A 15,698-nucleotide genomic window follows, 5' to 3' on the forward strand; every position below is an offset into this window, starting at 1 on the left:
ACATGGAGCCAGCTGAGTATGGGCTCCTCTTTTTTTTTTTTTTTTAAACAAAAGAAGCACTGGCCAGATCTAGGAAGTGATCCTGGACCAGCTGCTGACTGCAGAACATGGCATAGAGCAGGGAACCACTAGAAGGCCACTCTGAAACACCAGGGAACCTTTTAATAATAGAGTATAGTTCATGATGACACATATGACCCTTTTAAGAGGAATGCAACCCATTGTGCTTACATTCTCCCAGCAGCCCATAAATCACACGCCAACAGGAGTCCCATGTGCTTCTGCAGAGGGGAAAGAAGTCAGTGTTCATTTTTCTACAACTACAACATTTAACTCCTTGGAAAGAGTTAGTGAAAGGACAAAAATTCACCCTCTCTGCCTTGAGCTTTCAGAGCTGGGAAGAACACAATAGAAACAGCCTGGGAGGACTGAGGGCCACCTATACGCCGCTTTGCCTGTAGTCGAATGATCCTAACCAAGAAGCTTTGCTGCTCCAGACAGGATCAAAACAAAAGGCCAGACAATTGATCAGTTCTGCCCAGCACACGTGAGCAAGAATCAGGAGGAGCTCTGGCCGAGGGAACGTTCTGACTCAAAGCCAGAAGGCTAAGGGAAGTTGCGAGGATGAACTGGACAGTAAGTGCTCATGGTGGCAGTGACTTATGTGGCTTACCTTTAACAAAGCATGTTCCAGCCCAGCAATGGGAATGAGAATGGCAGAACCCCAGATTCTCCCCTTTTTTGCAGTGAATGCCTCATCTGTCCTAGTTCTGCTGTATCACCTGTCCAGAAGGAGCGTGTTATCTGCCCTTTGACACAACAGGCCCCCCAGCTCCGTTTCCCACAGATCCATCTTCTGCTTCTCTCTCCCAGGGGAAGCATTAGCAGTGGAGGTGTCAGGCACGCAGGGTTTCATTTGCTAGTCTTTAAAGTCCTACACTTCTGCTGCTTTGTTTTGTTACAGTAAAGCCAATCAGAATGGTAAATGAGACCAACACCCAGTGAGTCAAGTGCATGGGGAGATAATCTAATTGGTGTCTTAAAACAGCAGTCAAAGGATCAAGGCCCTGACTTTAGACAGAGAATCTGCCATTATGGATCACAGACTAGCTCCAGCTGCTCTAGGCTACCCTGGTGTTCCCAGAAAGCCTGGATGGCTGTGAGAATTCATTAGTGGAGGAGTAATGAAAGAGCCAGAGAAGTACACTAAGGAAGCCTAGCAGCAAGAGAGATCAGAGAATGCCAAGCTAGCTGACAAACAAACAAGAGAATAAAAACAGAGAGAAAGCCATGGTAGTCTATATACTATCAAAACAAAAAAGCAGTCAAGTAGCACTTTAAAGACTAAATTGACTGCTTTTTTGTTTTAAGAGAATAAAAGAGCAAGACAAACAGTATACAAAGAGTGGGGCTTTAATACAAAAGGGAGAAAATGCTGTAAAACTATTCCCCCGCCCCAACCACTGGCTTTAGATTCAAGTGCACGTTTGATTCCAAGAGCATAAACACAATTACAAATGCCGACGTTTCCCCCATACCTCCTCGTAGGGGCACCGTAATCATAGCTAGAGCAGGGCCTGAAATGGCCACCAGCACGACCCCCTGGATTTGGGGGAGACAGAGTTCATAGTTGAAATCTCAGTAATGGGAGCGGCAATGCATTAAGCTTCCCTGGACACATGCATCCATGCAAAGATGAAGGCAAACAGGAGCATCAGTCCAGAGCAGTAATGGCCAGGTGTGGAATCACTTCTAGGTGTAGGCAGAAACCTCTCAGCTACAGCTTCATTTGGTCATGAAGAAGAACTGTTTACGGAGGAAATTAAAGCAACCTGGCATCTGTTTATATCGTCCTTTAGCCGACACAGCATGAGACACCTAGGAAAGAGAAAAGCCGAAGAACTGGCAAGTTTGCTGGGGGAGTGTGTTGGAGCCCAGCTTTTAGCAGTTAGCTGGTAAGGTGAGGGCTGGGGGTTTTGCTGGCAGAAGTAATGCATGGCAAGATAAAGAGCCCCAGAACAGCTCTAGTGTCCAACTTCTGCACAGGCTTCAGGAAAGAGCCCACGAATACATCTTTGCCACTAGGACTGTGTCCACACTAGCCCTCCCGCTTTCGAAAAGGGGATGCTAATGAGACACTTTGGGATATGCTAATGAGGCATTTCAATGAATATGCAGCACCTCATTAGCATAATGGCAGCTGCAGCACATCAAAAGTGCTGCCTTCAATCATGTGCGGCTTGTCTACACGGGGTACTTTTGGAAAGGACCCCTCACACTTCAAAATCCCCTTATTCCTATTTGATTATAGGAATGAGGGGATTTCAAAGCATGTGGGATCCTTTCAGAAAGGACCCCATGTAGGTGAGCCATGCACGATCGAAAGCGGCACCTCAGAAGTGCTGTGGCCGCCTTTATGCTAATGAGGTGCTGCGTATTCAATGCAGCACCTCATTAGCATATCCTGAAGTGTTTCATTAGCATCCCCCTTTCGAAAGGCAGGGGGCTACTGTAGACATAGCCAGTGTTGCTTTTCATAGCGACTAAAATGGGCTTTTTTGGTGCTATTTCATGGCAGAATATAAGGGCTGTCGTACCAGAGTAAGTGCTCTTAAATGTTAGTTTTCGAGGTTAGGATTTTCAGTGAATTATTTCTAAAACACTGTACCCACCATTCACAGCCTGGGGGAGTGACTTCTGAGAGCATCTTCATTCCCTTCATTAATATTTACTCAAACGCTGACTCCTTAACATGCACATTTACATGGTATGCATATAATTAAGATGCAATTACATCACTCGCAAGTCAAGATAACAGGTAACATTACGACAAGCACCTGGTGGGGTTATCTACAGAAAGAGCAGGATGTTCCAGGAGACAAACTAAAACCTCACCACGTCAGCAGACAGTAAAAGCAAAAAACTAAGGTGAAAATGGAGAACTCTGAGCACTACAAACACAACTCTGTCTTGTTTGTTATTATATCTTCAAGTACAATATTGTATCAATACACAACACTGTGCTGCTGCTGTTCTCTCTGACAGTCTGGTTGTTTTGTGACAGGATGGGCACATGGTGCTTGGTTCTGAGTCAGGGTGAAGACAGGCTATTAGACAAAAGCTAAGGCTTCTATTTTCAACAGTGACTTGTGATTTTGGGCAACACATAAAAGAGGCCTGGTTCTCAGAGGGCAGGCACTCAGTGATTTCTGAAAAATCAAGGTGCTTCTTGTTAGGCCCCACAAAACTGAAGCACTCAAAAATCACTAGTCACTATTGAAAATGGTGGCATGTCTTATCACCTGACTAACTGCAAAACCAAATGCCTGCATTCCGCAACAGTCAAAAAAAGGAACACTTACCATCAGTAGCATGTTTAGCAGGTCTTCGGAATGCGCATGTTGCTCGAGTACGTTGTCCAGTATTTCGACATACCATGAGCCCCTCCGTGTATCCCGCCAGGAGACAAAGCCTTCAGAGAACAGAGGGCAAGTAAGGAACTTCTTGCCAGCAAGCTGTTCTTTATATCTTCCTAACTCCATAAGGGGAGGCAGGACTGAAGACCCTGTAGGCTGGATCCAGGCCCAGTTTACAGTTTACCCAAGTTCCCATACTGTGAGGCTGAAGCCTTGAACCTTGGTGCTCCCCATAAAAGGCTGGAGTGTGAGTGGAGCCCTGGCACACCGAGTTGACTGTGAGTGAGTTATTTTTCTTTTGTTTGTTTCTGGCTTCTCACTGGGGGCCCAGGTTGGTAAGGTGCCTGTAGGTTTTTTTTTTAAATAGTTTTCACTTGTGTGTGATCTGCAATTGATTTTTTTTTTTTTTGTATCGGTAGCCACCACCCAAAAAAGAAGTTCCCCAGCCCTGGCTTTGAGGGTAAAATTTCCACCTTATGGATAAACTTCTTCCAAGTCCAGCACTGGAACACCCATACTCTTCAAGTCAAAACCTTTCTGTGCCTCAGTTTCTTCCATCTAAAAGGGGGTAAGAATTGCTTGCTTCGTGCAGGTGACGGGCTCATTTAAGCTGTGTCCACACTTGCATTCCTCTCGAGAAAGACGCATGCAAATGAAGGAAATTGAAAATGCAAATGAGGCACTGATTTACATATCTGGTGCCTCATTTGCATGATCTCTTTTTGAAAGAGCTTCTTTTGAAAGAAGAAAAGCAGTATAGATGCGGCTCTTTAGAAAATAAACGTCATCTTTGAAAGAACCCTTCTTCCTGAAACAAATAAGAAGAGGGGTTCTTTTGAAGATGGGGTTTATTTTTGAAACAGCCCCATCTACACTGTTTTGCGTTCAAAAGAAGCTCTTTCGAAAAGAGATTGTGCAAATGAGGCACCAGCTATATAAACCAGTGCCTCATTTGTGTTTTGATTTCCTTCATTTGCATGCCTCTTTTGAAAGAAGAATGCAAGTCCAGACACAGCTTTAATGTTTGGGAAGGACTGAGATCCTCAGATAACAAATGCTGGGTGTTATTACTCTCCAAAAACAGGTCCTTTAAGACATTGAAATAGGGAAAGTAAAAGTACATAAGCCCACTCTCCTATATTGTACTTCTGGTCCATAAATTGGAAAGTGTTTTATAAAGGTAATCAGGATCATTACCCTCATTCTACAGGTGGGAAAACCGAGGCACAAGGTAGGGCAATGACTTCTCCAAGTTCAGCCACCAGGTCAGTGGCAGAGGCAAGACGACAGACTTGGGTTGTTGGCAGAAAGGACTGAACCTGTGACCTTATGGGCTAAAGGCCGGTGCTCTACCACAGGAGCTAACGGCCAGCTGGCTCTCAGCCAAGGCTGTAGAGCAGAGACATCACTCTCCCTAGTATATGGTCTCAGTGCCTCTGGGCTTACAAAGGGAACCCAAGAGAACCTGCTGAATCCTAGACCAGTTTTCTATTCACTGCCTTCCTGAGAGGCCAGTGCTTTCTTTATGCTGACTCACCTGGAAAAGTTGAATATGACACCAAGATGTCACTGGGAGTGGGTAAGCTGGCTACTGCATCAGGCTCATCTGAGCTCTGGGGCTGGGCTGGAAAAGGAGTTGCATCTGACTCTACAGCATCTCCATGATGTTGGTTTATGGGTGAATCAGAATCCACCTCAAATCCTCGGTCTTTTTGCTCTGTGAGAAGCAAACAAAAACCCTTCTCTGCTACATACGCAAGTAACACACAGTGGTTCCCCCCACTCATTGGCAAGCAGGGTCCTTCAACAAAAGGGGCCTTTTGCTTCACCTTCTGCTACACTACCTGACTTGGACTCATGCAATGGACTCTGTGTTTGAGTGAATTCATGTCAACCGGAGGCTCTGAGCCAAATGCAAGAAACGGAAAGAAAATCAGCTGTGCCACAGTCCACACAGAAGCTGCACTCGTGTGCTTCCTTCTGCCCAAAGCACCTTGCAATCAATCAGTCCCACTGCAGTGGAATGCATCTCTGGCTCTGGAGTGACTCTAACAGCGCAGGCTTTAGAAAACTCGCTGTCTAGGGCCAATCGGTGCATTGCTAAGCAGTAAGAATACAGGGTGGAGAGCCCGGGATGACAGCCTGCAAAAAGGGAATTAAAACGGCAAAAGAAAAAGATGCTGTAGAAGTGCCAATGCACAAGCAAGCAGCCACACAACCGTGTTCCCTCCTGAAGGAGCCTGTAAGGCAAAGCACTGCACAACTAAAGCCAATATTCACCTCCACCACAGGCCTGAATAAAGAAGAGTTTGGGTTTTCCTCTCAAGGTTGGGCAGTTGCTCCCGTTGAAGAAGTTCACAATCTTTTCAACTGGAATGCACTTTCCATCTGTGCCATAAATAGCCCCAGGGAACTGAATGTGGCTGGTCTGAAAGAGCAAAATCCACAGGCTGTTAACACAAAGGTCCACTCTTCCTCTGATATAAAACCCCTCATTTTTAAAGCCTCTCCTTGTCTGCTGGGATGGATCTGATGCTCTAGTATTTGGAACATGAGTTAAGGAAAGACAAATCCACGTATTACTTTAAATCATCTAAACCCATGCTCTGTATCCTTCAACAACCCCCAGTTTTCCTCCAAAACCTGGGATTTTTCACCTGTAATTTGCCCACTGCTCCACAGGCTAACCTAACAGCCACCCAAAATTTTCCTCTTTCTGTAATTTCAGTGCATTTCCTCTCGTGAGGCACTAGTGTGACACAGGCTTTCATTACTAACACTAATACAGACTCCCAGTGATCCATGGATGCATCCCTGGCTGATGTAGAGTTAGGCCATACAAAACACTGTCAAGCACTAAGCTCCACTCACTGTTCCATCCACAATAAACTCTGATCATGTACCACGTCCCGGAAGGTTTGGGCATAGGATGCTCAGGCAGGGTAAACAGCTGCAACATCAGGTTACAATAAGAAAGAGCTCATGTTTTACTTAGCTTTTATCAGTCACATGAGAAAACCCCTCATGAAAACAGTTCACAACTGCCAGGCCTACCACCGAGGAACACCAATCACACAGGGTGACCGACCAGCCCCCGCCATACGCTGAACTCTCAGCTCAGCAGTTAGAACTTAGCAGCCCCTTGTCCATAGCACAATGCCTGGAAGAAGAGGCTCCACCGGACTATGCCCATGGGATGAAATGAGGACAGGAGGAAGAAGAAGCCAGTCCCCACTCTGATGCCCAGGAAATGTTGACAGCCAACAAAAACCATGATTTCAGGAGCATACTTCTCTCCCAAGCAGGGGGATATCAGAACGAGAATGCTGATCCTCTTACCTGACACCCGTGGGAAAGGATCACCACCAGGCAGCAATCCATAGAGCTGTGGTCCTTCCGAGACAGGCACTGCAACTCCCTGGCAATTTCCTACACACATTTGCAAAGGTCAGACTTCAGCACTCTCATTTTCCAGCTGCCACACCAGGGCATAAACAAGCTTCCCTGCAGCACTCGGTCCCGATCTGAGGACGCTGCTTATTGGAGAACAGCAGACCCACGCCTGTCAATCCTTGCCCTCCCTTTGGCCAACAAGGCTGTTAAAATCAGTGCCCAGCACGATGACACTTGTTCTACTGACACATGTCCACAGGGAGACTCACCCTATTTTTTTTTCCATGGGACAATGAATCCTGGGCAGATGGAACAAGTTCAGGGTGACCGCAATCTTAACATTTGCCATTTAACCAAAGAGATTTAATCTGCGTATTGCTGTTTTAAAGGGTGTGCTCATTTCTGTAAAAAACAAGGAGCAGGCCACCCCGCATGGGGACAGAGGGGGTGGCTGTGAGGGGAGGGGACTCAGCACCATGGTCTGGGAGCCACTGAGGGTCAAATGCCCTACGCACTGCCCCTTCCACCTTTGGCCCTGCCCCTTCTGGGATAGGCAGCCACCCCCCACTCCCACTTTGCCCCAGGGCCCACAGCATTGTTGACACGGAGTCCTGTAGCACCTTAGAGAAAGCTTTTGCCCTAATCAATCCATTAGTTTATAAGGTGCTCCAGAGCTCGTCATCGTTTTTACAGATACAGACTAATACAGCTACCCCTCTGAGGCTTTATGTTCATTTCTGTGGTTGTTCCAAATGCAACACAACTGGAAGGCAGGGCACCTGGGCAACCAATGCACTAGCACAGATTTAAAAATAACCCAACTACTTTGTTTTGGTTTAAATGGGCACTCCAAGAGATTGAAGGTCTTACTTAATAGCATTATATCAAACAAGAACAAACAGAAAATCAAGCCTTTGAGTACACCAGTCAGAGCTATCTAAGAAACACATGAAACAATTACTTATAAATAATGTTGAGAAATTAAAAGCACAGATCCAAATAACAGGGGTTCGTATTTGCTCTGTTACCGTAACAGCAACAGACAAGAAGGTTTGAAAGCAACGTTTTGAGTGTTTTCTTCGAACACTGAAGTGTGGCCAGGAGGGTGGCAGGTGGGGAGGGACTTTAACATTGCTGTACATATTGTTACTCTCTAGCAACACTTTCAGGGTATGTCTACACTGCAGGTGAAGCTATGACACAGTGTTCACTCTAATTTTTAACATTCCTGGGTGGACTAAATTTTGTTACGTGCACCAAGGCATGTATGGATATGCACCACGAAGAGAAGCATATGATGCAAATGAATCTCTCCTGGACAGCCACCCAAGTGCTCAGCTTACAGTGAACACGGGTCATTGCAGGTAGGTATAGCCAGGCCAACTTTGCTCTAGCGAGTATGGGTAACAATAGCAGCACTGATATGGCAGCATGCACTTGAAGCCACCCAAGAACGTCCCAGGCTCACCAGTGGGCATGTACTTAAGTAATTAGCCTGCACTGCCATGTCCAAACTACAACTGTCACCTGCACCAGTGAGAAGACAGCTAGCATGGGTATGCCTGTCTGTGCGACAACAGCCCCTTCACATGCAGTGTAACCCCTTAGACCACCAGCTCCCACCAGATACTCCCACCTTTACCTCAGCTTTGAGATCTCGTCGAATCAAGACGTCCAAGTGCAGTGACTTGAAGCGCTTCTCCAGTTTCTCACAGTCTATGTTGGAGCCCTCTCTAGAAGACAGGTCGGACTTGTCAATGAAATTCACGTTGTTGATGATGAGGCAGCGCCCACACGGGTCAGCTTTCAGAACATACACCTGGCAAACATCACCACAGGGGAGCAGTCAGCAGACAGACAGAACCAAATCTCCCTTTATTCAGTGCCTGGCAGCTAATCCAGTGGGATGAAACTCTGAGCCGAAAATGCAGATTTTCCTGAAGCTCATTTATTTGCTTCTGTGAACTCAATGTATTGTTTGCCCACGCTGAGGGATGGATAATGGGATCCATATTCCCCACACAAGGGAATAAAAGCAGCTGCGACAATGTAACACACACAGCTGCCAGCGTTACTTTCCTCTTGAAGAGTCCCACTGATCGATGGGGTCAGCCGAATCAGGGCTTGACCGAAATGGATATAGGGCCAAGGTAACTTCCACTGACTTACATCAGGGATGAACTTGGCCTCCACTTAATAAATGTGCACCTCTGCATTCATATAACTATCTTAAGTGGTAATGGTCATGCTGCGTGTGTGTGTGTGCAGTACATTTCTGTTACTGGGGGTTTTAGTATATTTCATATTATAATTATAACATCAAAATACCCAGTCTACAAATGCTGCACACTTTAAGTGTTGCACTGGGTAATTATTCGTTGTCTTAATAGTAAATGATGAGGGGAAAATATTTGGCTGCATGTCATATTTATGTTGTATTTTAATACAATTAAGAGAGCGAGGGTGATGTGACAACTGTTCCTATCAGAACTGAACTGGGCCCGCCAAAGTGGCAGGACTCACTCAGATGCTGGATCTGACCTCTGGACATCAAAGCCACATTTGCTAGTAATTACTTCTCCTTGAAGCAACACAGAAGAGTTAGAGTTAAATACACTGTAAATAATCACATTTGCAAGTTACCAATCTGCAGATGAAATTTTTCAGAAAGCTCCTAACTCCCATTATCTTTGGCGCTAAGAGACAGATTTAGGCCTGCTTGACACTTGAAAGTTTTGTCAGCATAGCACTATTGGTTAGGGAAGCGCAATCACATCCATAACTGACTGCTCTAGGGCTAGAAAAATTCCTAGAGTAGATGCAATTAAACCAGCAAGAAAGGCCTTTTGCTGCTACAGCTTATTTTATTAGGAAAACAGATAAAATACACTGGAAGAAAAGTTCTTTTAACCTGTTATATTGGCAAATCCTTTCTAGCATAGACAGAATCTTATAAAGATATTCAGGCACCTGAAATGACGACAGGTGCCTAGCAAGATTTACAACAGTATCCAAGTGTAAAAGGTATCTAACTCCATAGACTTTCCATGGACACTTGGCCCGTGTAGGTGCTTTTGAAAATTACACTAAGCACCTAAATACTTTTGTAATTCAGAGTCTTAAGAGCCTAATCCCTGTGACTTTTGAAAATGGGTGAGACAAAGGATGGGGTTCAGAAATGAGTAAAAATACTATAGGTAAAAACAAGATACTAACCATCTCTGATTTCTTCCTGGATCTGTCTGCAGCAGAACCTACATGTGAGAAGAGAGAAATTACATACAGCTCCACAACCCACCTCACATTCATTAGTCCCTGCTTAATAGGATTAATTTTAATGCAAATATTTCCACCACTTTGATTCATGTCTTAATGCATTCAGTCCTCTGCCCTAGCCACACACAGGAAAGTAACATTTTGCTATCTGATTGTTCCTTTATATGTATAACTGGACGGAAGATGTTGAGAAGGAAGTTCTGGAGATTCAGCTTTCAGAATTTTGGACACTGCCAGTCACAGGCTATTGACCAGAGACTTGTGAATTTGAGCTCCGCTTGTCAGAACAGAATTGGATGGGAAAATCATCTCATAGTCTTACCATCTCAAATGCCTTCTCTCCTTTCCTGAGCAGTAGACACACTAGCCCCGCCTACAAAGCCTCCGTAAGAATCCATACTACAACTCTGGATGGCATCTAGTTGTTCAAACTGATTTAATTCCATCTTCAATCAGCAACTCCATGGCACTAGTTCACTAGTGGCTGCATCTCTCCCCATATTCAGAGCTCTGATGGATGGATCAGTCATGACAGAGCCTTGGTTTTAATCTGGCTTTAATTAAGTTTCTTTTCTGGGTGCTTTAATGACTAACAGGCTCCTGAACACCAGCCAGAAATGGGTACCAACACTATGGATTGGATACAAGTAATGACAGCCAGAGATACCTGCTTATCAGAGGGAAATGGCTGCAGGGGGCTGCTGGTAACTGCACACAGGGAGAAAATCATCACTGCTCAGGAGAGATGCCGGGACAAGAAGGAGTAGGAGCAATGAGTAGGCAGCATGATTAGCCCAGACTCTGCTACAAGAGTGCAAGGAGGTGGAACAACAGGGCAGTGGGATGCTTCCAGAGGAATTACAGGCCAGCACGGATACACTCCAGAGGGTGCTGTAACCAGAGTGAGGACTATCACAGTATGTGGGCCACCCTGCAGATCCCAGAGGAAGACAGACTGGAGGGACTTCAATGAAGTCTGGAGAATGAGGAGAAGGAATAAAGGAGAGACAGAGTTTAAACAATGAAGTGACGCAAGGAGACTGCTTACCCTGAGAAGCTGTACTGGGACACGCTGACTCTTGGCATCTCTCAATCCCGGCTTGGACAGGGAGTGGCAAATGTGCAGGAGCCATCCCATCTGTAAAAGCATAAGACATTTGGGCCTTGAGTTCCCACCCTTCCTATAGACTTTTGCAAGAGAAAAAATAAACACAGCAGGAAGCAGGAGGATCTGGATGGAGGACTGCTGATTGCTAGTAACTGAGCCTCTTGCCCTGCTACTTGGAAAGGGGACAGCAGTTGTACAATCCCTCTGGACATCTGGGATTAGAAAGATGTGAGTGAGGGCTAGCATCAGACTCAACAGCAAGCAGCATGGGAATTGTGAGCATAGTATAAAAAGTGTTCTCACCGACCGATGGATAGCGCCTGTCCCTTTCTTCCTGGCTTGTGCTCTTAAAAAAGCAACCTCTCCCCACTCTCCAGCCCACCCAAATAATTAAAGCATCCTAAAAAGGCCAAATCCTTCATAAAAAGACTTTTCTCCACACCTCTGCCTACGTTCCATCCTGAATTCTCACTCTTCCATGTCCTCTGTGATCCTTGCATCTCTCCTACCAATTTCAGTTTTGCCTCTTTTCTCTCCTTCCATCCTTGTTCTCAGGGGCTACATCTACACGTGCCCCAAACTTCGAAATGGCCACACAAATTCCCCATGAGAATAAGGGGACTTCGAAGTAGGCGGGGTCCTTTCGAAAAGGAGCACCGTCTGGACGAGACGCGCAGTGGCGAGACGCATCAATTTCGAAGCGCCGCTGCCACCCACATGCTTAATGAAGCGCTGAATATGCATTTCAGCGCTTCATTAGTAAACTTCGAAATGGCCATTCGCGTGGCCATTTCGAAGTTTGGGGCACGTGTAGACACGGCCAGGATGGCCTCCTAAGACCACTCTCTCTCCTGCTTCAAACTCCTGGTCTTTCTCAAGACCTTGCTGTGCAGATTTCCTCAGTACCAAATGTCCTTGCAGTTTTTCTGCAGGTGTCCTGCATATCATACTTGTCTGAGTGAGAACAGATGTTCCTCAAGGCATGGATCCTGCCATTAAGTTTTTGGTAAAAATTTGTAACTCTTATAGAGCTCTCTCTATAAGACCCGGTTTATAATAGGAGGTTGGCATAACTACATCACCCTGGGGTGTGAGAAAATCCACATTATGAGTGGTCCTGCTAAGATGACCTGAGTCTCTTGTCAACTGCACTAGATTGATGGAAGAATTCTTCTATTGACCTAGCTATCACCTCTGAGGAAGATGGATTATCTATGCTGAAGGGAGAACCCTTCCTGTCAATCCAGGTGGAGTCTACACTGAAATATTAGAGTGGTGCAGCTTTCCACAGTAGCATTTGATGTGTGAACTTATGCTTAGGGATAACAAAGAAAGAAACCGGGCAAATCCAATATTGTTAATGAAAGTAGTTACCAGGATATGTAGACAAGTTATACAACAAACGCAGATAAAATATACCATGCTATATAGTCCCTTTCATCCACAAATCTCAGCACGCTTTAGTTTTACAATATATAAACATCAGAACTCCTTTGACAGGTAGGTAGGTTTTAGACTCATTTTATAGATGGGGAAATTGTGAAATAACTGATTTGACCAAAGTCCAACAACAAGTAAGACACAGGACTAGGAATCCACTTTTCCTAATGCTCAGTCTCTTCTCTAATCACTCAGTTTTTCTCTTAGCAATAGAAAAGGGAAATGTGTATGCCCTCCAACGTCAGATTTGGCACACCGCAGAGATTACCAGCAAAGAATGGCAGTTACAAAGTAATTAGCAGCACTAGGATCATGTGGTCATTTAAAAATTCTCAGAGGTTTTGAATAGCACTGTATTTTGTGAGTGGCTGTGCAGAGTAATCTATACAATCAATGATTCTGGAAGACAACTGGGTTATCTGATTTCCCAGGCTGTTAGCCAGCCTCCTGTAATACCCCAACAACAGGGTTTACAACTGCTGTATCCAATTTTGCCATTTATTTAGAAAACAGCACCTCCACTTACGCATATCACCTTTCCCACCATGTAAGCCAGTTTTAACTGGTTTTATATCAGCCAGATGCAAATGGGGAAATTTGTATCCTTCACTCAGCAAAGCAGCAAGATCATTCTGTCCAGTTTCTTGCAAGCTTGAGACAAATGCAGGGAAAGCTTGTCTTCCTCGTGTCTGAAGGTCTGTAACCAACTGCCTGGCTTGGTCTCTTCGGGTCCCTGCTCTCTATAGGAGGACAAAACCAAGACAAGGAAACATTAGCAACCAGCGGGTAAGGCATTCTCATGGTTCAGCATTTCTAAACAGCATGGTGATGAGTATGAGAGGGGACAGGGGATTTCCCACATGTGAACAGAACATAAACAGATCAGATATTGCCTTTTGAGTCTGTAGCCAGGCAACTCCAGGGCGTACTGATGCCCAAACGGCAGCAAAGTGAAAAAGTTAAGATTCTGGCCATTTCACTGCTGTTCTTCAGAACCTCCAGGTAGCAGTAAAAGTATTAAAAGTTACATCAGTTCTACTCAACTACTGCTGGTGTGAGCTATGCAAGGGCACAGATGAAACTCTTGTGCTGTTATCCACGTAGCTCATTAATGGCCCTCCCATTATCCACATCAGCCTCTAGCAGTAAATTAAAGCCTCTGCCTAGTAGACACTCAGCGGATTTTTTGAAGGCCCATGTACTATCATCCCAGAGAGGTGGGGAAACTGAGGTACAGAGGTGCTACCCTAGTTCAGAGAGGAAGTTAATAGTAAAGGGAGCTAGAATACCCAGGGCACCTGATCCACAGCCCTCTACTCCAACTACTAGACAATGCTGCCTCCCACAAGACAGGACAAGTTTTACAGGTTCATAACTTTGTTGTTTTTGTTTTTATATCACACAAACGTCCAGACTTTGAAGTGTCTCTTGGCCTGTTTTCACCCATGGTTAGAGTCAGCATTCCCACTCATTTCTTCCATCCACGGGCAAAATTAATTGTGTTATGTGCCTCAAGGCACGTGTGGATGGGCACCAGTGATAGCAACACATGCCACCTCCTGTCAGTGCAGGTTGCCCTCAGTTACATGGGAACCTGCTGAAAGCAAACGCAGCTGTTGCCAGCGGCTGCAAGCAAAGGAATCATAGAATCCTAGGGCTGGAAGGGACCTCAGGAGGTCATCGAGTCCAGCCCCTGCCTAAAGCAGGACCAACCCCAACTAAATCATCCCAGCCAAGACTTTATGAGCTCAAAAGGTCAATGAGCTGCTCAACCAGCTGGGCAGCACCTGAATCTCTCCTGGACATCTGTCCACACACTCAGCTTACTAGGAACACTGGTTAAAATTATGACACTCATTCCAACCTCACCCTTCCAGCTCACAGTCGTAAAACTCCAATTCACAGCAGCTCTGCAACCTCAGCTCCCACCATAACCCTGAACAGATTTATTAAAAATCCAGGGAACTACTGAGAGCTTTTGATTTGCTGCTGGCTGTAAACATTCAGATGTTTGCTGCCTGGCAGACCGTCTCTACGGTGGCCTAACAATGGCATCTAGTGGCGGCTTGGTTAATTTCAGGAGAGTGGTACAAGTTCATCAGGAAGCCAAAGGAGGCAACCACCCCACAAGTGACGGGGGGGCTGGGCGTGTATTGAAGGCGGGGAGAGAACCACTGTCCTGTCCTCTCCCCTCCAGTTATGGGGGGATGTAGATATGAATTATCCTCGGGCACCGGGATGCAGGGAAAGGGAGGAGCGGGGTGGAGACAGCAGGGGGAAGGTCGGGGGGGGGGGGGGGGCAGGAGGGCGGAGCGGGCCGGACAGAAGCTCCCCAGATGCAGTCCCGGGGAGGGGGAAGCAGCAGGCTCAGGGTAGGGAAGCCACCTGGATCTCCTCGATCATGTCCTGGGTGAAGACGCCCTTATGCAGCAGCAGGTCCCAGAGCGGAGCCACCTGCAGCTCTTGCACCAGGCGCAGGCGGCTCCTCTGCAGCAGCAGCCGCTGCGCCTCCTCCATCCCCGCCGCCCGGGGACCCCTGGGATGGGTCCCGGGGGGTGCTGCAGGCAGGAGACGGCCGCAAGACTCCACCTATTTCCGGGAACTGTCCTCAGCCCAGCCCCCTTCCGAGCGGTCTGTAGGATCCGCCCTTCCTTGAGGCCTCTCCTCCTGCTGGGTCCTCCCGCCTGGTTCCCTCGCTTAGCCCATGGGGACCGCCCCTGCAGCTCTCTGCTCTGCGGATTGCCCTCTGGGCGTGCTTCGCCGTCCACAGCCGCTCCCCTCCCTAGGCTGTCCATACGGCCCGGAAATAATCTCCCCTCTCCGTCTGATGAAGTGAGTCTGTGCTCACGACAGCTCATGCTCAAAACTTTTCTGTCAGTCTGTAAGGTGCCACAGGACTATATATTTCGGCACTAACAGTTTTATAGCTCCCCTCAATGGATAGGTCTTCCCCAAGAGGCAGCACTGCATAGCTACAGCAATCATGTCATGTAGCACTTTAAAGACTAACCAAATAATTTATTAGGTGATGAGTTTTCATGGGACAGACCCACTGAACCTCATAA

General features: G+C 46.4%; 1 protein-coding gene across 1 annotated transcript; it reads right to left on the reverse strand.

Moving 5' to 3' along the window:
- Window positions 1-155: 155 nt before the first annotated feature.
- CASP9 (caspase 9) lies at window positions 156-15,208 on the reverse strand. The gene is made up of 10 exons (XM_075018149.1): window positions 15,019-15,208; window positions 13,160-13,373; window positions 11,134-11,223; window positions 10,026-10,063; window positions 8,452-8,628; window positions 6,756-6,845; window positions 5,697-5,844; window positions 4,954-5,133; window positions 3,363-3,472; window positions 156-1,878 (listed from the first exon to the last, which is right to left on the reverse strand). Exons 1-10 carry the CDS (start codon window positions 15,148-15,150, stop codon window positions 1,786-1,788), a joined length of 1,272 nt encoding a protein of 423 aa, XP_074874250.1. The 5' UTR covers window positions 15,151-15,208; the 3' UTR covers window positions 156-1,785.
- Window positions 15,209-15,698: the final 490 nt, after the last annotated feature.

The sequence above is a fragment of the Carettochelys insculpta genome, chromosome 23 (assembly GCF_033958435.1).
Source record: "Carettochelys insculpta isolate YL-2023 chromosome 23, ASM3395843v1, whole genome shotgun sequence".
Taxonomy (NCBI): Eukaryota; Metazoa; Chordata; order Testudines; family Carettochelyidae; genus Carettochelys; species Carettochelys insculpta.